This window comes from Haplochromis burtoni, unplaced genomic scaffold, assembly GCF_018398535.1.
Source record: "Haplochromis burtoni strain Fernald_Lab_line unplaced genomic scaffold, NCSU_Asbu1 Contig_4, whole genome shotgun sequence".
NCBI lineage: Eukaryota > Metazoa > Chordata > Actinopteri > Cichliformes > Cichlidae > Haplochromis > Haplochromis burtoni.
The window spans coordinates 1,187,055-1,212,860 of record NW_024582365.1 but is presented as its reverse complement, the minus strand read 5'-3'; the positions used below and the strand labels follow the sequence as shown (position 1 = coordinate 1,212,860).

General features: G+C 41.0%; 1 protein-coding gene across 1 annotated transcript in view; it reads right to left on the bottom strand.

Moving 5' to 3' along the window:
• Nucleotides 1–322: 322 nt before the first annotated feature.
• Nucleotides 323–25,806, bottom strand: part of tnmd (tenomodulin) — a 64,609-nt gene continuing 39,125 nt past the window's right edge. The window contains exons 3-7 of the mRNA XM_005913125.3: nt 19,900–20,040; nt 13,908–14,015; nt 8,368–8,530; nt 5,390–5,484; nt 323–1,416 (exon numbers count right to left, since the gene is read on the bottom strand). Coding sequence (XP_005913187.1) covers nt 1,207–1,416; nt 5,390–5,484; nt 8,368–8,530; nt 13,908–14,015; nt 19,900–20,040 — 717 coding nt within the window. The 3' untranslated portion in view covers nt 323–1,206. The remainder of the gene's footprint in view (nt 1,417–5,389; nt 5,485–8,367; nt 8,531–13,907; nt 14,016–19,899; nt 20,041–25,806) is intronic.

The window sequence follows — 25,806 nt, the reverse complement described above, 5'->3', positions numbered from 1 at the left end:
ATGTTTGGTTTGCATTAGCAGAAACTCAATACAACATTTACCCAGAGACTGTTACTACGCCCAGTTCAGTACTTTCATTTGGAGGCCACGTTCTCAATCAGCTGTGTTACCTCACTCAGAAATAGGCTTATCAGGTGTCCCAGTTTATGCAGGGCTACACATAACATGTATCACTGTCACATATTGAGACACCGTTTCACATTTTGATTAGTTCTAGTTTCCAAAAATTAACTAAAGTGCTTCTCACAAGAAGCCTGTTTGGCTTTAAGAGCATTGTGTTGCTCTACAAAGATGATCACCAGCCAGAACTGAAAGGCGAAACAACAGTTAACATTCTTTTAATCGTTATTGCCAAAGAAAAAGGGAAAACACAAGTTTAGCTTCAATCCATGCTTATTATATTAATAAGTGTGTTGGGAAAACTGCACAAAAAGATCAAATTTGTAAATTGGAAAAATTACCTCTAAGCATTAATGGCTCACAAGCTCCCATTTGGTTACACTATTTGGAGGTACGTGGTGATTTAATAACAATTTTGCCACTTTAATAAGAATATTAAGAACACTTTTCAATGTCACGCAGTCCAGCATACCAACAATACCAGACAGGACGGCAATAATAAGCATAAAGTACAACAGATGTCAACAAAAACTGCGAAAACATAATAATGCAATAATGGAACATGCTGTTGCTTTAAATTACACTAGATGATTTTCCTAATAAAGTGTATGTCTTGTTACACATTTAATGTGATAGCACCACACAGATGGTTACATACAGTACATAGTTAATTGCTGTTGCACTGTATTCGCTGTAGCTTTTCATATGTATACACATACAAGTAAAAATGAATGCATGACATAATAGGTAAAGTAAGGACAGATTGTGTGTGTGTGTGTGTGTGTGTGTGTGTGTTTTTTTAGGGTGGCTCAGTTTCCAAACTAAATGCGTTCATTGAACAGGATCAAATAACAAGGAGAGAAAACTAGACACCTGTAAACAACCAATGCTTTTTAAGAAAGAATCAAAAATGCTTCAAACATAATTTAGACTGTTTACACTGACTCACACTGACTAGAAGTGCTACCTAATAGTTGCCTGCAATAGACTGCTTTGGTGTCACGAGTGGTCTTGAATATTTATCAAAAGGAAAAATTTGCACCTACAACGTAAACAGATTCAAAACCAGACAGCACGCTCAGCGCCTCAGATCCTCCCGAGCATGCGGGCGATCCACCAGTTGCACGGCATGACAATTTGACAGATGACCCGGCCTCCTTGGTAGTAGTATGGCCAGGGGTTGAAGCCACCCAGGGGCTCGTGGTAGCGGCGGCAGAAGCGGTAACCACGGCGACAGTACTGGCAGCAGTAGCCGCCCTCATCCAGACGGTTATCCAGCTCGATTCCAACATCTCTCTGCAGAGGACACAAGAGCGGGCAGGGTTACAATCACACACATGACAAATGCCAGTCCTCCTGAGGCAAGGGCAGGAGAGGAGGAAGAGGAAGGGCTGACATGAATTGATGAGGCAGCTTTGATTGTGGGTCATCGCAATATATGTAAAAGCAAAAACAAAAGTGAAAAGATGTGAATTGATGTCTGCAAAAATGCAAAACTGTGACATCAATTGATGGCAGTGCCAAAGAGATCACGGTTTGAGCTGAGATTGAACGAGCTTGATTTAAGCTCGGGAGCATAAAACATGATATAATACCCTTGACCTTTCTGCAGCACAAAAAGCACGACTGGAGGCTGCACACTGCCCCTACTTTGAATCCAGCGTTCGCAACCTCTCTACTGTCACTATCTCCGGTCGAAGTTACCAGCATAATTACACTATTTCTTTCATCCCTGACCTCTTAACTCCCTCGACCCCAGCACACACTCTGCACTAAAATGACTGCCCCTCCTCCAATAGAGCATTCAAATTAGAGCTCCTCACATCTTGGCGCCCTCCCCCTGACCTTGACTTTAAGTGCATGGCACATTCCTAAAGCAATTAGCAGAGTAATGATCGCCTAACAAGGATTCTTTCATTTGCTCTTGCTGGCTGCCTCTGAATTTATAGAGGGGCCAAATGAAACCCAAACGAAAGGTAAATTGGGTAGAATTAATGGCCCTTGGATTTTTCCATTGTGCTGGTTGGTTCATGCCCTCATGGACTCGTGGGGGCTGAGTGCCATGCCTTTGATCAAGAGCAACTCCAAATGGGGTTCGGAGAAGTGCCACTTAACTCACAGTGTGAGCTGAAGTAGCAACCGCCCTCAGTATGCATTTGACCACATTTCAGTCTCTTTTAGTAAATGAATCCTTGGAGACAATCCGGTGATATCTTGTTAAACTGCTCGGTTCCAGGAGTCAACGGCCTCCGCTGACTTCACATTCAGGAAAAAACGCGAGCACTTACAATGACTCAGCTACGTGCAATAGTGCGGAACAAAACACATCCGCAGCTGGGAAAAGAAAATGTGTGTGAATTGTTTAAGAGGACAGGACCCGCTGGACCACATGGCTGAGTCCCTCTGGTCCCCTACTGCATTAAGTTAGGGAATTTGGGGATTTCTTGCATCTCCTCCACTCGTCAGTAAGCATTCAATCACGGTGGTTTTACACACATTGTTTTCTTGTACGTAGCAGCTCACTGCAATAAACCCACCACATGACTGGCTTGTGAAAACTATGCACCTGATGTAAACTGAGTCAAATTACTTGCTCTTTAGACATATTCAAAACACATAGAGTGCAATGCATTATATCCAGGTAGGTTTGATTTATTACTATGACAGTCACAGGTAGGCTTTTAATGATTTATTGCTTTAGGCAGGTTTCAGGTCATCGGCTCCCAGGCAACAATCGGTTATATGAACAACACGAAACCTGTCAATGGACCAACGATAATCTTATCAGCTCCTCACAGCCCAAACTGGGGTGTTACGAAATCTGGAGCTCAGGCGTGGAAAATGAAGAAAATATTTTATTCAAATGACGCCGGTGTTTATCAAAACAAACAGCCAATAGGCAGCATTGTACCTTAAAGACAATTAATCAGAGCTATCCTTTTAAAACGGAGGGTACATATTAATCACTCTGGCTTTGAGTCGCCGTCTCTAGTGGGAAGCCGCGGTGATAAGAATGGTTCACCTTGGGAAATCTGAGGCAGTCACTCACAAACAAGCAGCATTAATGAAGAGTAAAAGCCATTACCCTCTTGCTGGATCTGATTTCATCACACACATTCTCACATGCAAACTTGCACACAAACACAGACACCTCTGTGCATATTATGAGGAGCTGGATGTGAATGAGTCTGCAGAGTAGAAAACTGCGTCAGTCATTCAATAAGATGTAACGAATCAAAGCATGACTCCTCTAATCTCCACACTTGTTGGTATTATTTCACACACGCTGATCCCCGCTCCTCATGAGCTTGAAGCACATGCCTGGATGTGTTATTAAATCTCAAAGCAGAGCTCATCACATTCATCCGGGGATCAAAACAGCAGAGATAACATTTCTGTTTCATACTCTGCTTTGTATTCGAAAAGGGTCTTTTTATGTAGACACACAGGACAGTGGAACATATGAAATTCTTTGCTGCGTGTCCTGATCTCTGATTTTCATCTCACTGTTCTCTACAGTGACGTGGAATGACAATGAAATTGGATGTAATTGAATAAGCAGATAGTCATGTATTTCAGTAAACTCTGCTGCTTTACCAAAGTGATAAGGAGCTTTAGCTTCAGTGTAACGATTCCTCTGGAGGCACAAACAACTTCTGTATTCACCGAATTTGAATTCCTTCAGCTTTTTGCACCTGTGCTATGCATGAACAGCCACTTAGCCTGACCCTGGATGTAGCAGCCAGAGGTTTGGAAGGATAGGTCCAAGACACAAGACAAATCCCAGGACACAAGCAGCAACACATACAAACATATTTACATGAGTATGAGTGAGGTCAATTCTTATAGAAAGCCCATCCTTGTTATGTGGGTCAAGGACGGCGGTGCAATCCCTTCAGGCCTGTCAGACGGTCGTTATTCAGTTTGAAATTTCCAGGACCACCGCTGATACACACTGCACTCTGACATGGCAGCCATGTTAAAGTTCAGCATAATATACATCTGCCAGTCTCTGTGCACTGTGGACAGGCTTGGTGCTCAAATTCAGACTTATGAAATGCAGATGAAGTGAATGCAGAGAAACTGTGAGTAGCAGACTCTGCGGGTGAGCTTCCTTGTTTTTTATACTGTGCCCATTTGCATGACTTTTAGATGAAGAAAAAAAAAAATAGACTTACACATGTGGCATACCACTGGCAGCAGTGAGAGTTCAGACTCCCAATTACAGACTGCTGCCTGCCCTGTGCCCGGCCACAAAGGCCGTTGTTATCACTGGACCCACAAACAGCGCCTGGACGTGCTGCTGGAATGGATTGCAATGGTATGCATTACTCCGCTGATAGAGGCAGAACGTTCAAAAGTGGAGCTGAGTTTTTCATCCCCTGGTATGTTTTAATTGCATAGCACTGCATCTCCTGCCACAGACAATGAGGAAGAAGACAGAGGAGCTGGGGGGGGGAATTGAAGAGTTGAGCAGGAGGCTGTTTCTGGGATGGGCCTGATAAACGTCAACATTATAGGATGTCTCATTTCTCTGCATGTCTCACACCGTTTCTCCGAGCCCTGCGGAGGAGACTGAGCCTGACTCATTATCCTTGAATTTAGCTTTAGTGGCTGTTCACCTGTAAGTGCTCACTGCAAGTATATGCATATATCATATATCCTTGCACCTGTTCTTAGGGTGTCTCTTAGTGTGACACTGCAGCTTTTTGTGCTGGTATAAGAGTGTATAAGTCTTGTGTAATATACTATGCAATGTGATTTTCCCCTAGAGTCAGGGATAATTAATCATACGGTATTGAGTGGTTTACATGCTGTACACCAAAATATGCCACTTGGCCTTTCCATTTATTTTATACGCTTTGATAATTAAAGCATTATTAATAAATGTAACTTATCTGTGCAGCGATGAGTGACCTTGAAAGTGCTGCTTTGTACCGTGCTTTCCAGTGCCTCAGAAAAAAAGGAAGTAGAAAAAAAAAAAGTCTCTAACTAGGGCTGTAAGGCACAAGTTGCTGCCTTTGAAAGGCTGGATATTCCTCTCAATTAATGGAGAGACATTAAGGGAGTCTTCATTGAACTGGCCTTACTTAAACAGATATATAGAGCAATTGCTATGCCCTCTGGTGCACAAAGTCAGTTTTAACATCAATTAGTGAGCGATTTATATGCAGAAAGAGTTGAGGCAAGAGCTGCGGCTGATTGAAGTGACTTTACTGTATCTCGTGGTGTGGTCCCTGGGTGACGTGGCAGAGAGGGCCCCACTTACATAGTCGTTTACGGGAAGGTGGTCCAGGACGTCGCGGGCAAAACGCTGACCTGTGACCTCGGCATCGGGTGTATCCACATTTACAACCTCAGCATCTGAGTAACAGAACGAGCAGGAGAGAATAAAAGCGAGAGAGAGAGATGTTACTGTATATACTTCCAACTGTTTTCTGTTGTTTGAATTAAAATAAGAAAGCTCTTAGATTCAATTTTGGCTTGAACACTGTGTTTTCCCAGTGGCTTGATGTTACTTACTAGCATTCAAAAGAAATTAATTCCAGGCTTTTTTCACGCTTCTGTCAAACAATGGTGTTATTGCTTTTGTGATACTAACACACAGATGCCAGTTCATAAAGCCTTGGCATCTTTATGAGAAAGAAAAAAACCCTCTCCAGATGACCAAAACAAGAGGCTGAATGTAACCGGCTACATTTACTGAGGTATATATGTAGGTGTTGTACTTGCGACTAAAGCATGCTTTGTTTCCACTACATTTCCCAGAAAATATTATTTTTTTTACTACATTTATCTGATTGTTACCTTGTAGACACCTCATATACTGCAAATGCTGCAAATATCTTCATCTTAACATGAAAGCCCGACTCTTGGAATGCTTATTTTTCAAAGCACATGGAAAACTGCCGCTTTAGTAAGATAATTGCAAACTATTCAATATGTACGTGTTCGTGTTCTCGGTTAAAACTATTCATCTTTTCTTTTATAAACCAGCAGTGATTGATATAACATTGACATTACCTTGTATGTTAGTATAGAAAACTTTCTATACTAACATAACTTCTTATTTACACATCAAGTCTGCAGTTTAATATTACTTTTCACATTGAGTTGTGTTCTTAAACACTCCTTTAACATGTTTTTGACCTCTACCAGCTAATGAAAGTAAATGCTTGGCTCTATAGCTCCTGAATGTTTTACTATGAGCAGCTGCTGGTTGTTATCTGTACCCGTCTGTTATGTTGTTCAAGGCTGATAGACTGAGTTTTAAGACAATACAGGAGCATGTAAGAGAAACTTTGCGGGTCAGACAACAAGCTGAAATTCGCTATAAAGCTCTGCAGGGAAGCTGAAAAGGTATGCTTGTCATGAAAATTGCTGTCTTTCACATTATTTTGAAGTTACTGTTTTATATAGGTAGAGATTTTTTATAAATATATATCATTTATATATATATATATATATATATATATATATATGTTACGTGTGAGCTTAACAGTGCATTCATTTACATTTAAATAATCTGCAATGTAGACTAATCTCCAGGGCCTAAAATAAACCTGTCGGAAGCTTGAAAAACATGCAGTTCCTGTAATGGCCTCTCGGGGCTGGCTTTGAAAGTGAGTCCATCTTTATGCTGAAGCAGAAATAAACATGTTTACAGCCAGGCACAAAAACATTTTAGGCCTTTGAAGTTAATTTTCTCCATATGTTGAACTGTAGAGGGTGAAGTTGTATATAAATGACATTATTAGAGTCACTGGCCAGCTGATGCTAACATAGATTGCTACAGTTGCTAGTTGTCTGCTAGCCATCACCTTTGCTAATTTAAGTCACTGAACAGAACCTTTCCCTGGCAACCACTGGTCACTAGGGGAAAAAAATGTATATTCCCTGAGCTGTTGGCAAAAACCTTGTGATTGCATTGGTAAATAGACTAGTACTTACATAGCACTTTTCTACTTTATTTGAACAATCAAAGTGCTTTCTACTACGAGCCGCATTCACCCAACTTTTTCCTCTGCCTAAGTGCTTTTTATCTAACATTCACACAAACACTCCAGTGAATGGATCAGGGACAGTTCAGTTCAGTATCTTCCTTTGACATGCAGACAAGGGATTAGTAGATAACTCACTCACTGAGCCACAGCTGCGCTGGCAGATTGCTGCAGTTACCCGTAGTTTGCATGGAAGAAACTGACTTGTCTGCAAACACTTGCCAACTACTCTCCAAGCATTTGGGAAACTGTGAAGTGTGAAAGAAACCAGAACTGGATACCGTCAGCATTCAGTAAAACTTTTAAAATGTGCTTGCTGCAGCACAGAGGCACAGCTTTTACTCTGAAGACAAACACTCTTGCAAGACTATCAGCTAACAAGTGTTTGCAGACAAATCAGCGTCTTCCAGCAAAACTACATCACCGCAGCAACCTGCTACACCAAGGCAAAGATAAGGATGTTTTTGGTCTAGTCACTGCAGGCAACCTCCAGAAACCGCTCACCAACCAATTTGAGAAGGCATGCTTTTCCCCTCACCATCAATGGTTGTGTCGTGTCCAATAGGATGGACAAATCTCAAGAAAGGTGTGTATGACATTACGTGAAAAGTTTCTGACGATGATGTATGTGGTGTTGATTTCTTTTGGAGCATTGTTAAAACTGTGGTCTGTTGTGCTATTAATTAAAACAACAGACTGTCAGATAAGCCTGTGCAAAGCCTGTCTTGCTTTTAGTGAATGAAATGCTAGTATTATTTTTTATGTTAGCACTAATTAACAGGCTTCAGTAGCCATGCAGTGCACTTATATACTGTATGAAGACAGCTGGACCTAGCAGTCCACCATTACATCCCAAAAGGCCCAAATATTGCAAAATGCCAAACTTGAGGCCTCAAAATATGAATCAGTTAGTGCCATCACAGTGGCCAAATCCAACCTTTATATGTAAAGTATGATACCATATCGTATAAAGTAGCCTTTCTGTGACTGTAAGACTTCAAGTGCATACATTTAATAAACTGTGTTTGCACTGATAATTTTGTAGAAACAGAGTATCAGAATATTCCTTTTGCCATGACCATCAGCCTCTCTACTTTTCTAACACGAACAGAGAAGCCTGGGCTGCCTGCTCATATGGTTAGGAACTCATGCTGTCTCCATGGACCTGCTTATGGCCTGTGGAGATGTCCTCCAGCGAGAGTGTTAATAGTCTGCATTTAGAGGCAGAGATGCCCCCTGCTCTCACCGCTCAGGGGGGAAGGATGGATCCAGTGGATGGGCAGCTGCTGGCAAATCTCCCAGATCTTGGAGTCAAGGAGGAAGTCCGGGTTAACGATGGGCTCCTCAGCAGGAACCCACACTTGGGAGTCGTCCACCTTCACATCCATGGCCCCAGTCTCATCCACCTGCTAGAAAACAACACGTACAGTACACACACTCACACATATATTATGTATACACAAGCTAGAGCACGTCGGACCCTACAAAAATGTCTGCGCCCCACTCGATGTATAGTCATGCATTTGCACTCTGTTCCCCTGAGCCATGCAGCAGCAGCTCCAGCCTTGTCATTTTATCTATCACCTTTGTGTCTGCTGAGAGGACAGCAACTTCCCGACTCCTGACTCCCACTGCCCCGACTCCCTCCTCCTGCTCTCTGTCACCCTCTTCTCAAGCCTCCGGCATGCTCTTTCTATTATACATCATTGAAATTCACAGACAGTGATGATTTGACTTTTAAATGACTTTAGAAGTGGTCTTCATTACTCCGAGTGTGGCTGCAATATCGTTTAATGTGACAGACACAATAAAGCCTTGCATCCCCCCCCCACATCATGACCTCACCAACCCCCCCAACTACGCTCCCTTACTCCCTCCCCCTCCGCCACAATGCTTCGCTTGGCACCAAGCACTATCACTGGGCTTAATTTGTTGATACTGTAGTTCATGAGCTGTAAAGTAAACTATTATTGCTTAATGATAGGGACTACATGTCAGTGTTGTCTAATAGAGACATATGAAGGGGATTTGGTAATGCTCTCCCTTAACAGTGAGGATATTTATTTTCTTCATGTATATGTAAATACACACACAAACAAACCCTTCTTCCCATTCCCTTGTTAATTAGCAGCCCAGAACAGAAAAACTGTTCACTTGACAAATGTTTTTACAAGGTGATTTTCTTCCAGTCTAAAGCTTAATTGCACATTAGTTAAGCTTGATGTAGAATCCTGGGGCTATAGTGGGAGCGAGAATCATTTATATTGGGTCGTGCCCCCTCCCTCATGTTTGCCCCTGTCACTCTCGCATGAATTAGAATTTTGCTTTTCATGCTGCTTCTTGTTTGTCTTCGAACGACACAGCTGTGACCTGCGGAGACGAAGAAGAGGAGAAGCAAGAAGAGGCGGCTTAAGCGCATTCTGTCACATCAAAGAATGTGTTTGGGTGCGGGAGGTGCTCAGCCAAGCTTTCGACACACTTTCCCTCACTTTTAAGCGCCGGCCAGCAGACTAATGATGACTCGGAAGACTGGTGTAGCGGGGTGGTGGTGTTACAGCAGAGAGGTTGCTCTGCCGCAGAGCTGGTGTGCTCACCGTTCCTGTGGCTGCAGAAATTAAAATCAAACTCGAGCAACACAAACAGCCCTCTCTAATTGGACCTCTTAACCATTGAAGCCAAGTCAGACTTCTCTGGAAAGTAAATGGAGGTCACGACACGGGGCCCGCAACATGACTTTGACTTCACAGTTGAGAAACGACTCCAATAACTTGTAGGAGAGAGCGCCTTGGGGGAGGTAGTAAAGGTCAGCATTTTAGCATGGGGCAGGGATTTCTAAATGCCAGTTGACAAGCACAAAGACAACATGATTACAGTCCACTAGTTTATACACACTTTTGAAAGGCTTTTCCATTTTGCTATTGACAAATGATATATTATTAGGACACAAGCAACTTTTTTATCAAGTATTGGACCTTGGGAATGATGGTAATTTGTTTTGTTCAGCCCTCTCCTGGTGTATGTATGCTTTTCGCCTACAGTGCACAACTTAATTATACACCAGTTGTGCTGTAGTTAATGAATTTACCCTCTCCTGCCACTGTGTCCCAAGGGGGGGAAACACTGTTGACATGACACATTGTTTAAAGTGTGTGCTATGTTTGCCAGAGATCAACAAAGATTTTCTCGCCATACCCAATGGCTTTCACACGCTGCACCTAACACTGGCAGTTTTCTTTTTAATCTAACATACCTGGTGGGGAATTTCAGTTGACAGGCATATTCAGGCAGCTTACCATGTTTGTGCTGCTGCCTGCTTAAGGGCACTAAAGGTGCCGATCACACCAACATTTAAAAATGCTAATTCTGCAGCAATAATAAATACGACTCTCCAGGTGGATTTGCTTTGGCAGATGTGGCAAAGTAAACAAGTGGAAAAAAATTCAGCTTTGTTCACCTTTTGGGGAATTTTGCCATGCAACTTTGCGCCACTGACAAACAAAACGGTCCTGATAGTGCGAAACCCTCAGTCCAAAATGGCCTCTATGGGAGATTTTTGCAATATGAAATATTTCTCTGCTGGGGAAAAAAGTGTGCCCAAAGAGGAAAGTCATGACACAGTAGTAGATTTTATGATACAGCTTTTGACTAAGGAAGCTCCTGTGTCAGCGAGTTCCCGGCTGGGTAGCATGTTAGTGGTTCATTTACCAGCTATAACTACAGTAGCCATGTGAGCTGTTACAGCATCACCGAGTCCCATATTTTGCAAAGACGTAAGGATGAATTCTGCTTTCCCATTTTCTGGCTTGACACGACCTTATTACTGAACACAGCAAATGCAGGAACCGAACGTTTTGTTGCAGTGCCACAAAACCACCCTGCCATTCACTGACAAAAATGACACAAAACAGTCCGCACTGTGCGCTCGCAGGACTTTGGCGTTTCGCAGCCTCTGCAGCGGTGTTGTTTCCTCATCACACTGCTTTTCTGTTTGTAGTTGTCGTCTGAGTGGGAGGTTTTTGGTTGCTGGGCGAGCTTTGGTCATCCATATTAAGTGGCTGTTTAATGGAGCAAACGGCATCCATTCACAATTTTAAGGGGAGTGAGGGAGGCTGATGGCGATTCCTGTGTCAGACTGGGGGAACTGGAATGAAGCTCAGGGATTACTCCCTCAGACGTTTCATAGAGAAGGCAAATTGAAAAAGGAAGGAAAAAATCCTGGCAAACAATTCATGTTTGTCACCTGGTTCTCCCTCGCAGGGGCTGCATTTTCTTATCAGCCGCTTGCAGTTTTACCGCAGTTTTTTCCATTGTTTTTCACCTCAGCTCTAAAGCCTGCCACGGCTGCTCTGAGCCCTTTTTCCTAAAAGCCTGTGGTGGGGTTAAGCTAGGAACCATTAGCAGCTGGCTTTCACCCCTGTGAGCTTCATGTGTTTCACCACCTGAGGAGGAACTTGTGCTGATCTTTTCCAGGGTCACACGTGGGTGGATTTTCACAGAGGATGGAGCAGGGGCTGCTGTCTAATGTGAGGATAGACTTTGGTGGGGTCAAGCCAAGGTCACTGTTTATTACCTCAATATGCCCCCCTGGTATTTACTGTATTTTTGTTGTGTAATCTAGTTTTTTTGCGATAAAATCATCACCTGCAGAAATATTAGCCACAGTGTAAAGTGGTTTAAGTACAGAGGGGACAGAGCATAAAGAGAATAATGTATCGCATTTATGTGGTATTGATTGATGAATATATATGTATGTGAATTGACTAATTATGCGGCTTCTTGCAGAGAGTTAGATAAGCTGAGTCCCGGCGTCGTGTCTGTCAGCTGATGACGTGCCAGAGTGTGCAGCTACAGATTCGTTTCAGTGAGCTGGAAAAGATCAGTGTGCAATATCAGATCACGAATGTTTATGGCATCTTATCATGTTAGTTTACACACATATTACAAATTTGCAAGCTAAAAACACGTTTTCCGTGACCTTCCGGAGTCTTCTAGTTATTGCTTTGAGGTAAGCAGGCGAGCAGCACAAGCACAAGGAGAAAATGTTCTGCCAGGTAAAACGTGCCATGTTTGCAATCTGCTCTACATTTCTGAATGTGCAGGCATTTGCATGCTTGTACAGAGACAGGCTCTCCGTTTCCTCCTGTTTCCAGTTGTTATGCTAAGGTAAGCTAACGAGCGCCTGGCTGTCGCATCAATTTAAATGCGCAGACATGAGATTGGAATCAGTCTCCTCTGCTCACTCTCAGCACAATAATCTTCCTTCAAACACCAGAATCTTTAGAGATTATGAAGTCCACGGCTGAAGAGAATTATATTTACATGCCACTTTGCAACACTAAATATGTTTTCAGCTTGTTTGTGGTTTTTACCAGCATGTAAGAAAAACTGTTTAATTTATTGTCCTACAATTGTTTTTCCAAAGCTATGGGGAGGAACTAAATCTTTATTCCTTCAGGGGTTTTTCAGTGAGTAAACATGGCATCATGTTGGATTTTGCGATACTAACGTCCACCTTAACCACCTGCAGTGCAGCGATAGGCTGTGTTTACTTTTATAAATGTTTCCTTTTCATATAATCAAAGCGAGAATAATGCATTCTCAAAACACGCAATATGAAATTAGTTAGCTGTGGTTGTAGTTTAGAAAAACGCTTTGTAGGGGGCAGGGCTGTGTGTTTGCTGCCAGGTTAACACTACTTAGAAAGTTGAGTCAAAGCTCTTTTCTTCTTGTGTGTCATCTCTTACGGCAAGATTGGAACAGACTACAATTAGACCTTCATGCAAGCCGCAGCTTAGAAACGAATCATTACTTTATTGAAAGGCTTCCTTAACTACTGGTATGTGTCCTATCACTTTGCTGGCCTTAGATGATTTACTTTGGAGCTGTGAATTAAGCCAATTAGGCTTCACAGTGCACAAAAGAAGCTAGAGATGGCACGGACATATGGTGCTGCCTGGGCAATTAGTATCTGTAAACGTAGATCAGACATTATAAAGATGAGAAGAATTTAAAACAAAACAGTGTTTGGTTTTTTTGGGGTGTAACAGCTTGTGTTCTTAAAGTTAAAACCAATAGTGGTCTGACAATTGCCTTATTCTGTTTTTAAAATAAGGCAGTGAGTGGGGTGCGTCAGATATTGGCCAGCTACTTCTTCTCAGCTACAATGTGAAATGTAAATGAGAGTATGCTAGCAGTAGAGACATTCGAGAGGAGGATTTTCTCTTTGAACACGCAGCCCACTCTGTGAATTGCACTGTGACACTGAAAAAATGGGAATTTTGATTGACTGAATTTCCTCCATTCCTTTTTCTGAAGTTCACACACAACTGTAGGAATCCTGAAAATGAAAATAAATCACTCTAAACCTGGAGAGGGAGCCTTGTGAATTTTGCAAAGAAAACAGCTTTAAAAAAAATATAATTTTAATGGTTTACCTCTCCCTCAGACCTCTCTTCCACCCTTCCCCCTTTAGGCTATTTGGGTAAAGCCTTTGGAGGAGATGATTAAAAATTAATATTTGGCTCAGGATTGACAGCAAACACCATTTGATGTGAGCCACAAAGAGACTATGGGTTTTCGGGTAGCTTTCAGGCGGTTTTACAGTTACCACAAACCCTAGGTTTTTCTTCAGTGAGAGGGTTGGGGGAGATAGGACAAGATGGACAGGCCGAGGATTTGTGTGGCGCTTGCGGTGCTCAACTCTGGTTATCTCCCTGCAGTATGCATGACAGCCTCTGCGGGACCGAAGAGAGTCCGAGCTACATGCAACAGAGAGAGTAGGCATACCAGCAACTCCGTGTCTTCAGTCTCCACCTCTGCCACTGCGGGTAGTTTCTTAGTTTGGGCCCTGATGTAGCACCTCTGATGTTCAGCAAACCGGATCCCAGTGATTCCCTTTGAAAAAGAAAAAGAAATGAAGGGATACTCAGGAATTCAGATGTATGTATCATTCAGTAGCCCTCTGTGATGTGGATATCTCATATGAACTGAGGCAATCATTTTAAAATGCTCAGCTTTTTGCCGATAATCAAAGCTGTTAAAAAGTTAAAACCTAATGAGTACGAAGAGGTGTGTTTTGATCTTCTTCTTCTTCTCCTTCTTCATGTTTTTTTTTACTTTTATATCATGGCGTAAAATTGATGTCTGCTTGGCTCTTGCAACACAGCTTTTGCTTTCAAGCTGAATGAAATAGAAAGGTAGCGGGTGTTCCACTGTGGCTCGGTAATGCTTTATAGCAGGATATATCGCACAGGAGAGCCAAGTGACATTGTTGAGAATGAAGTGTTTTCTACAGAGACTGCCCCCATTGAATTAGCCAGTCATAGGTCCCTGTCACTCTCTTAATCTGCGCAGTCAAGTGTGGAGTCACTCTCTTCAGCTCCACTGATGATCCTCCACCATGTGGACCGTGGCTCTTTTCAGTCTGACACACAGAGCCTCAATAGGCGAGAAAGATCTGTTAATTCCCTCTCGCCGCTATTGTATGTTAATCTAAGATATTCAGCCGGAATAAGTTTGAAAGACTTTCCGTAGATCAGATTGTATCCAATTTATTTTCTGCAGAGAGCTGCTCGTTCAGCACACAGTATTAGAACAGACGGCGGGATCTACATCTGCCACAGCTGCTTTAAACTCGCATCAAGTAAAAATTGTATGAGCCGTACCATGAAAATGGACTTGATTCAATCTAAATTTAATTACACTTACACGGTGATTGCTATGACATCTCCTTTGAATTGGTTAACTTGACCATGTGGGTGCTATTTCTATATTTTCAGCGGTGCTGTCACTCCGAGAGCCAGATACCAGCTGTACGAGACACGATACAAAGTGATGGCTGTCATAATCTACTGCATGTAATTTCATCTGTGTGGAAAAAGGATGGGGCAATAATAGTCTCAAGCACAAAAGCATTATGTTTATGCCGGGCTTTATTGTGATGAGTCTCTGTTTAATTTGGATCTACTGTGTTGGGGAGCTGCAGCGCTAGAAAAGAGGGCGATGTTGTGATGAGATACACTGATTACTGGGCTTGGTCAACCAGAAAATGAAGAAAGACACATTAACATAGGGCTGAGAAATGGGAAAGCAATGCCATTTTAACAGGCAACATTGAAAGATCCACTTGGTGTATCCACGTGCAAGATGCTCATCTAAGTTTTATCAAGAGAATAGAGAACATGTAACAGCATGCATCATTCAGCTCATTCAAATGTCAGCTGGCATTAGTCTGGGCGATGCCTTCACATTACCTGCAAAAACGTCTGTAATTATGTGACATTTCTTACCCATGAACTATGCAACTCTCCTTTTACGAGATGGAACATGAAAATGTTAAACGGCATGACAATTATATCTCGTTTAAAATATTAAATACAGCCTGCACAATACATTACACGTTATCAGTGTGGCACTATCCAAGGTGGACCTGTATGAGTCTAAAACAAAAAAACCTCTAAATTTTAAAGATTTCTTCACGTTTTGTTGTTACTGATAGTCCACCTCACAATATCCGGACATCACAGTCAATCACAGAAATCCAAGCAGGATGCTATGTTACCGTAGGCTATCCTGAACTTCATCAAAAGTTTTCCTGCAGTCATGAATTTCAAAAGTGCTCCAAAGAAATTTTCGATGGATGAGTGCTGGAGGCGAGGTTTGATGCTTCCGTTTTATTTGCTGTGAGAAGAGGAGGCAGTAGACCGTATAGCAAAAAAAAAAGACAGGTTTTTTCTTCTAAATTCCCCCCTGACCAACACATCCTCGTGGTTAAAGGCTATCTGCAAAGACGACTGGCTAACATGAAACAAAAGAAGTAAAAACGTACAAAACAGCATCTTATAAACAGTAAGGTTGGATGTGATTATGTTGCTCTGTGTTTTATTGTGTAAAGTACTCCTAAATTATTTAAATTATCTGTCAAAATGTTGGTATGTGCCTGAAGTTTAGCCACAGAAGCTTTACAGGACTGTTGAGGCTGACTTGCTGTGTGCAGGCTGCCAAAAGAGAGACGTTAGAAGACATTCAAGGACAGCAGCAGTGAGGACACGAGACTTTGAGCCAAATGGCTCGTCTAAAGCTGCCTTTTCAAGTCGAACCTGAAAAAGAGAACTAATTTTTAACAAGGGGCGTGATGTTGTCAGGTTTTTGTTTTGGACATTTTATACTTGATGAAGCAGAAATATATCACAAAAAATAAGCAGCTGCGGAACTTTTTTTTTTAAGGATTACATTATAGAAATATTACTTTTACTATCAAGTTAAGATTTTTGTATTACGACACATAGATCATTTAGCATAAATATATCTGACACTTTTTTGACAAATTTCTTGAAAATTAGTTACAAATTCAACAAGTTATGATTGATCTGTCTTTCTCCATCGTCTTTGTTGCTTTTGCCCATTTGACTCATTTTGTGATTCAGCCTTCAGTAGTACAATAACACATGTTTTGCAGATATTTGTCCAAATAAGAACACTTCTGTCAAACTGGTCCAAATTTGCAATGAAACAGTCATGTTGTTGCCATAGCCAGCACGAATTCAAGTGAAGTCAAGGACATCCACATCAGACTTGATGGAGGGTACTGATTTCCTGGCATTATTGTTAGATATTAATATATCAGTCATTTGGACAGTGTCACCAAGACTAGGTTTTGACCGGGACGTTGATGGTTAACTGGAGAGGAATTAAAGAAAAAGTAAACACTGAGAGAAAGTGTCTGTTAAAAACACAACTTTAACATAAATATTACAGAATGGCTGCACTCACCAGCTGCTGCTTCCAGCATCTGTGGTGATTTATGGATGCTGGCAACCTTGAACTAGGGTAGTACTATTTGAAAATAAGAAGCTAAAACATATGACTGACAACTTCTGCAGTCTGAACTTGAGCCAAGTCAGATGTGGAAATACCTGCGAAGCTGGCGGGAGTTATAGCTTAGGGTGTGCATTGCCTGATGAAGGTCAGGTGGTAAATGAGGGAAAAACGCTGCTCACCCTTGTTTCAGACGGCTCTGCTTATGGTTTCCTCTCACAGTCTAGGGATATATTGTGCTTTCTTAAAGTTTTCCGACACTTGGAAGATTTACAGATTATTTTGTTGGCTCGGAATCATCTCAGAGTGAATTCAGTTCCCCCCACAGTATCCCACGAGAATAAAATTAAGAACACAATATCCCATTTGCTTAAGCATTTAGATCTTTTGTAATACCACTGTTGAGCTCCACAGTTGACTTATCATTGCTGCTTCAATAGTTTGATTGAGTCCACTGTAATTACCTGAACTAATTGTGAACTAAATCGACGTAATTAGAAAATTCGCACACCTGCCCGTGCTGCTATCAAACACAGTGGTCGTAGGATTGTGCTGCAACTGGGAGTCGAACATAAGTCAGGCAAAAGGAAAAGGTTAATGTAGAAAATATGGGTCAATTTTAAGTGAAGGCCTTTTCCAGAGTCCTCAGGGTCTCAAACTTGGGCGAAGATTTATGTTTTATCTAGACAACAACCTGAAGCAGGCTTCAAGAAAAGTCTGAAAGTCCTTTAGTAGCTTAACTAGAGCTGAGGCTAGAACCGCATAGAACTGAGCATTTATGAAGAAACGTGAAAAATGGCTGCGCACCAACTCCTCCCATCCAACTTGGTTGAACTTTAAAGATTCTGCCTGCAAGAATAAGAGTGACTTTTAACAGAAAGGTGTGCCAGACTTCTAGGATTATTTCCAACGAGACTCCAGGCTGCCATTGCTGCCAAAGGTGCTTTAACAAAGAAGGATTGTAGAGGTCTCTGCAGTGCTGAACTGCTGAACTGCTTGACCTTCACATTGCTGCTGATATTTTCTGATGTATTTACAAAACCTTTTTATTCTTGTAAATCTACACCTAACACACCTGAATAGCAAACTACAACAGGATCAATCTGAAACACACACACACACACACACACACACACACACACACACACACACACACACGTTTCCATGAAATAAATTAAAGATTTGTTGAAATTTCTTGTTAAATGTCAGGAAACAATAAACGTGGTTCTTTGTTCTTTACAGGCAAGGCCACATTACCTTAGCATTGTTTGAAGCCTTTGTAGTTAGTGAAGCAAACCTTGGAAAACTTGGGCAGCCTCACTTTTGCATCATTATGTCAAAAATTTAGAGAATTCTTAAGGAACTCTGTCGTTGAGTTTGAAGGAAAGCAATCACACATCATGCAACTGGAGAGATAACAGAACCAACAGAAAGTAAACTTAACTTTAACACAATGGCTACTTAACATGCTCCAATTTTGACTCTGTTCTCACTTTATTATACCTTTGCTTTGTTGTGCAGATAAAATTGAAACACCAATTTGAAACCTTGTGCTGAAACAAATTTCTGTTTGCCTAAATGTTCTTTGGTTCAGTTGTTCACTTCGTTTTAACGTGAAAACGACCCTGGTAATTCCCTCTCAGGATGTCTCTTTCTCCATTTTTCCTTCCTCTCCTGTTAAAATGAGTCTAATGGTTCACAGTCCTGGTGGTATAATCCCCTCATTTTCCATTCATCACACAGCCCTCGGGCTTGATGGAGATTGTTTTAAAGGTGGCTTTGGTCTGTGTAATAACATGTGACATTCCCCTTTTTTGTATTAAACAAAATCAATTCTAACATCAGTGCAAAAGCTTCCACTTAGTATAACCAATTGTAAATTTTCTCTGAGATTTTTGTCACAATGAGGTTTGAATTATTCTGCTCACTCGCTTGTTACTTAGTCTTCCATGGTGGAGCACTGAATCAAACAAATCTCCTCGGGGGATGTGCTTCACTAACAGGAAGTGGAACAAGCAACAGGCACGCATGTTTATGTATGTGGGCCACAAACACACACACACACACATACACCCACACGCAAACACAGAGTGGGCTCAGGGAGGGAGAGAAGGAAATAGAGAGACTGATTGCAGGGGTTAAAGTTTTCCGGTGCTGTGCTGGTTTCTGTCATATAGCCATTTTAGATTCACAAAGCCCATTGTAACAAAAACAATAACGATTCAGCGTAGGTTTTTGTTTTGGATGAGGTGTATCCTGTAACATTCAGCCTGGCAACTCAACATTTCACAGTAAATAATGGTGTGAGAGTAAGAGCATTCATTACCCAGCCAAGCAGCACACTCTCTACTCCGAGGTGCAGCATGTGTAACCTCCTGCACAGTCGAGCAGGATTTAGGAATGAAAGGTAAGTTAATGAGTTCGGCTGGAGACAAAATTGCATTTGAAAAAGGTGCGAGAAACAAATAGAGACGGGTTTCTTAATAGCGTTTGTCTCTGTACTGTGAAAAAGTTGGTGTATAGAATTAGTGGGAAGAAAGCAATTTTTTTATGGGGGTCTGAATTCTTCACTCTGGGTTGCTGTGTGTGTGCACAAAGTCACATAACAAATCTCCTTGTGCGCTGCTGCTTTAGTATCAATTACTGATACCATAAGTGCTGTATTTTTGCAATTGTGTTTTTGATCCTTGCGTGAACACCTCAGTGAGAATAATTTCCATCACTCTGTCTGTGTGATGTTTCAAAGGTTTGTACCATCTTTTTTCCCATCCAGAGTGACAAAGGATGAGATAAGAAAAATAGGATTTCAAGAAAGGATAAATGTTGTCAATTGTCTCTTAAAAAAGGGCAGGATGTGAACATCATACAACATCCTCTGTTGACGAGAAGACATGGGTACAGCTTCAGTTTTTCATCAAAAGAAAAAAAATAGCTTACATGGCCTTGTTTAACCTTTACTTACATTTTTGAAGTCGTGGACCTCGAGAATCTCCTCACTCCCATTTCCCATCTTAAAGATTTCAACGTGGTGAACTGGGTCTATCTCCATTGTACTGTCTGTCTCCACGCCATCCACCACAGCTTTGTACTCGTGGTCATACACCTGCAACGACACAAACAACCACACGCCCCTCTGATCAATGCACGAGCGATGCTTTCGCCATTCTTTACATCATTGTTATGCGCTCAATAATATAGATCAGGGAAAACATCAAAAATGAAGCAATTTTCTGAATTTTTCAGCCGTCTTTAAAGGCTTAACAGTGCTTTACAATTTAACAATGCTGCGCTGCCAACATCTCAGAGTTTTTTCAATTATTCAAGCAGGTCTGGTGTTGTTCTCATTGACAGCTGTTTCACTGAAAGGAAAAAACAATTGACTCAATGGTGGCACCGAATGCAGGATTATGAATTGGAATTTCATTTTCGGGTGCCAAAACCAGAAAAAACACAACAGCCGCAGAATAATTGTCACAAAATGGTGAGAAGTGTGAATGAGATTGACACATATTTACAGGCTATTGAGCGCCGGTTTATAGAATATTCAACCGTTAAATAAACATATGTTTTCATATGTCACCCGCATCTGAACGGAGATCAAAATGATCCATAATTACAAAAAACCAACAGATGAATACAAAAGACCTGCAGAAAACATGTGACGCGATTACAACATCAGACTGAATAATGAGGTCGAATGACAAACCAGCTCCCATAAGAAAGGATAAGAACAGAAAAAAATATGAGTTTTAAATACTTGAAGCTGCAGTAAGCTGGCTCAGTATCAGAGGGGGTTAAAAGTCAAGGGTTGGAAGGTAACACAGCTTTTCCAAACATCCCAGTTTTATTTCGGAGGATTACATCATTTAACTTTACACACAGAAACAAAAAAAGATTTCACAGAAACCAAAAACTACCAGGGTCAAGCTTATTAGCTCCCCTGATGCTAACAGTCAGTTGTTTATCCTTTTTGCTGGATAACAACCTTTAGTCATTTGTTGTACCTTTCAACATGTCTAACACATCTCTGAACTTCCTTCAGTTTTGTTGGTCCTCTGGCACGGACGTTGGATGCTCAATCCAGTCAGTAACATTCATTTTGAACTTCTGGATGTCGTCCTTCACTAGGAGTGACGTATATTTGGCCCATTGTCGTCACAGAAGACAAAGCGACGACCCAGACCCAGTTTTGCTACTGGATGCTTGAGGTTTCCTTTCAAAGTCTTCACGTATCCTTCTCTCTTTGTGATTCCTTCCATCTTCATGAGATTCCCAGTTCCAGACCCAGCCCACAGCATAATACCACCACCACCGTGTTTCACTATAGGGTTGTACACACAAAAATGAGCTCAAGTTTCATGTCATCTAACCAAAGGACACGATTACAGAATGCATAATTTTAACAGACAGACACTATCTCTACTTTCAAGATTAGGCTTCAAACTTTCCTTTTTGCTAAAGCATATAGTTAGGGCTGGACCAGGTGATCCTGAATCCTCCCTTAGTTATGCTGCAATAGATGTAGGCTGCCGGGGATTCCCATGATGCATTGAGCTTTTCCTTTCCAGTCACCTTTCTCACTCACTATGTGCTAACAGACCTCTCTGCATTGAATCATATCTGTTATTAACCTCTGTCTCTCTTCCACAGCATGTCTTTATCCTGTCTTCCTTCTCTCACCCCAACCAATCACAGCAGATGGCCCCTCCCTGAGCCTGGTTCTGCCGGAGGTTTCTTCCTGTTAAAAGGGAGTTTTTCCTTCCCACTGTCGCCAAAGTGCTTGCTCACAGGGGGTCATATGATTGTTGGGTTTTTCTCTGTATCTATGAAGCGCCTTGAGGCGACTTTTGTTGTGATTTGGCGCTATATAAATAAAATTGAATTAATTGAATTGAATTAATTCATATTGTACTTCAGTCTTCTGCACAAGTGAAGGTTTTCTCGGTCTGCAACCTCACAGTCCATTCCTGTGCAGCGTTCTAGCAATTGTCTTCTTTGAGTCTAAGATTCCCAACTTAGACAAGTCATTCACTAATGTTTTGGAAGTTAATTTGGGGTCTTTAGACACATCTCTCACTAGCTGTTTTCCAGAATCTTTAAAATCTTTTGCTGCCTACTTCTGCCAGGCTTATCCTGTACTGTGTGGCCCTCTTTGAATTTCTTGATGATAGTTCTCACTTCAGTTCTTGACACTTGGAAACTCGGCAATAACTGTATATCCATCTCTTCTTCATGAGCATCAACGATTCTTTTTCTCAAGTCCAAAATGGCTTGTTGAAGTTTTTATACTTTTATAGTTTAAATTGATCGCTAACCATCGGTTTTAACTTGGTTTTACACACTTTGAGCATTGCAAAGTTAAAGCACATCATTACACAGCAGTGGTTTTTTTTTTGCTGTGGCTCAATAAAAGGATCAGTTTTTCAGAGGGCTAATAATACTGACCCTGGTAATTTATGATTTTTATGAAAACAATCTGTTATTGTGTGCAAAGAGAAACAATTTATGCTTTCTAAATAAAACTAGTATGTTTGCAAATGCTTTTTTGAAGATTCTTTACACTGAAAAAAAAAGCACTTCAGGAATTAGTGAAAAAAATAATTTTGTTCTTATCTGTATGTTGTAATTAATGTCAGGCTATGATTATGTGGCTATATGTTGGAAATTGCGTACTTATCTTTAATGCATGGCATTTATTTATACTATGAAGCACTTTTTAATTTAAAAGTGCGATAAAATTTAAATTGTTGTTGTTATGGATGCCAGACATCAAAAGAGAATGACTTGACTCCTTAAAGCTGATAGGAAGACAACACCCATCCATCCATCCAGCCATCCTGAGCTTATCCCACTTGCCATTGGGTTAGATAGAGGTGAGGCTAACATACTGATACTGCTGCCTTCATTCTATAGGACGACAACAGTAACTCAAATAACCACGGTCAAAGTATGCAGAAGAGCATCTCTGAACACATGTCAAACCTTGAAGCAGATTACCTACAGCAGCAGAAGACCACACCAGGTGTCATTGTTGTCAGCTAAAAAATGGAAACAGAGGCTGCAATTTACACAGGCTCACCAAAACTGTACAACAAATGACTGGAACTACGTTGCCTGGTCTGCTGAGGTGACATTTATCATTTGGCTCTATTCTGTCTATCAGTGGGTCAGGCTGGCAGTGTAAGGATTTGGTGGATATTTTCTTGGCACCACAGCCTACCTGGAGTTGTTGCTGGCCATGTCCTTCTCTTTACGATCACACTGTACCTATCATAAGAAGTGTGCTTGCAGCAGAATAACACGCCATGCCACAAAGCCAAAAATAAAATCAAACTGCTCTCTTGAAGGTGACAATGACTTCACTGTACTTAAATGAGCTCCACAGTCCAAAAATCCCAATCCAATGGAGCACCTTTGCGATGATCTTTGTATCATGGGTGTGCAGCAGACGGTAGCAGTGCTACCAAGGTGTATCTAATAAACTGGCCGTGTGTGTGTGAGAGAGAGAAGGGGGGTGTTGGGTGGAGTAAAATGTGCTGTTTTGGCTGCCCGCTGTGCCTGAAAAAGAGGTCGATTAAAGTCAACCAAAATAGCAGGAAATGTGCAGAAACCAAAAAAACGAACTAAAAGTGCCGAATGAAAACCGCAAGGCCAAAGAGAACTGCTTAAATGACTCCTTTTACATTACGCAGTCACTGATAAGCCATTGTTAATATAAAAATATTCACTGTAGCAGAAAGCTATCACAGCTTCCCAGTTAGCTTCATTTGTTATCAGTTTTAAAACAGTGGCTGCAATATTTTCCAGATATCTTGAAAAATAAATCAAAAACAATATCTAACTGATTCAAAATGACAGCTTCTTAAACTTCAGTGGTAGCATGCACTCGAGCAATTAAAAATGTTTATGTTGACAAGCTGTAAGGTTAAATAAAAAAAATGTATCGACAGAAGTTTGTCTGAAGTAAGCACGATAAAGAGATTTAAAATCTCCCTTACAGTTAGGACTCTCGCTTCATTGTTGCCTTAAAGCGCCGTTGTTTATCACAACTGCTTGCTTATATACTGTTCTTGGACACGCATGGATAGCTCTTAAAATTCCCTGTCTGAAAAATGATTCATGCCCACCAGCTGAAAATATGCTATTAATATTTATGCGAGGGTTGTGTTATGATGAGAAATATATTGCTGAGTTCATCTTCATCTGTCTCAGTGGCAAATCAGAGCCTCGCCAATGAGACGCATGATTAATGAATACACTCAGATGGGAGTCCATCAGGATTTATATCCCCCATCAGAACCATCTGAGTGTCCTCTAACGCTCTAACAAAATTAGCTTTCACTTTAAGCTCTTTCACATGTTCATTTTTTAACATGTTTTCCATCTGCTTACTTATACACAGCTTCCAGGATATTCAAATATGCTGCGTTACATGTAGGCACAAATTTTCTTTTTTGGAGGAAGAACAGAGCAATAATGATCAAATGGGATATAATTCTTAATAGATGATCACTGTTAGACTGGCATAGCCTATAAATCACCATTAATACGGGTCACAGTAGCCTTGGCGCTAAAGAGAAGTAGAACTTCTAATTGTCAGGAGAAGCCAAATTAAGATGGGCTTGAGATTTAAGTGTCAATTGAGCAGTTATGGATAAAATTGGGGCTATTAAACAGTCTGAAAGTCCATGTGGTGAATTAAAGTTCTATTTGAGCATTTCTTTTATATTAACATAAAGGTGGAATGGGGGAATAGATTCTCGAGGCTTATTGATTTATACTAAAACAGTGAATTACATTTTCAGCAGGCTATCTCTTTTGATGAAAATCCAGCAGTGAGAATCTCCCCACCGCACCAGGTTGAAATAGATAATAATGTATTACAACAGTTTGACTTCGGCTGGCTCAATAGCCAAAGCTGCTGCTGTGCACAATAATTGGCATTCTGAAAATAGAAATGAATTGCCCCTGTATGGCCTTCTTTGATACTTATAGATGCTCCAGTACATTGGGAAACTTGTAGTGTGATACATGGTGCAATAAGGGGAAAACTGTGGAGCACAACATAATATTTCACCTCAGCGTACCAACGGTGATCTTTATAATTAGTGCTTCAGATCACTCTCATTATTTTAATTTCAAAAAATAAAAATAAAAAAGCAAAAGTGCATTAAAGAAAACTTGTTCCTCATAATTTCTTGCTTCAATTCTGGACTAATATGAATTCATAGAAACTATCACTTAGCAACTCTCATAGAAAAAAAAAAGGCTGTGAAAGTTAATTAGCTTTTCATGTCAAACTGAACAGCCAGATAAAATGCCAGCACATAGGAAAAGCTCCAATTTATGCTACACTCTCTGTGCAGGGACAGTGAAAGGCTACTGTGTGACTATTTTGGTCTCAAAGACATTTAATGCACTTGAAACACTTCGACAATTATACTACTGTGACATTAAAGCTGCAGTGGGAACGATTTTTATTCAAAAGTACGCAAGGCACGTAGTTCGACTGAAAAAAAAAGAGGCTAAGATGTCTTACTACATGAGCTGGAGACACTTGTCAAAGTTTACCATTTTTAGCAAACGGTTATATTGTTACAATTAGTTGAAATGGATCTGCTCTGAAGGAAATATCACAGAAAATGAGCAACAACAAAGATGTACAATAAATGAAAAGGAGCAAAAATATAAGAAGAACATCGAGGACGTGCACGAGGAGAGAAACAGCGAGACTTGCCGTCTCATAGTGCTTGTGCTGTACACCTGCATGAAAATGATACATTATTATAAATACATTGTTACTGCTTTCTGTGAGTGAGACAGCGATTCTGACGCATGAACGATCCAACTTAGGCACATCAGCTAATGC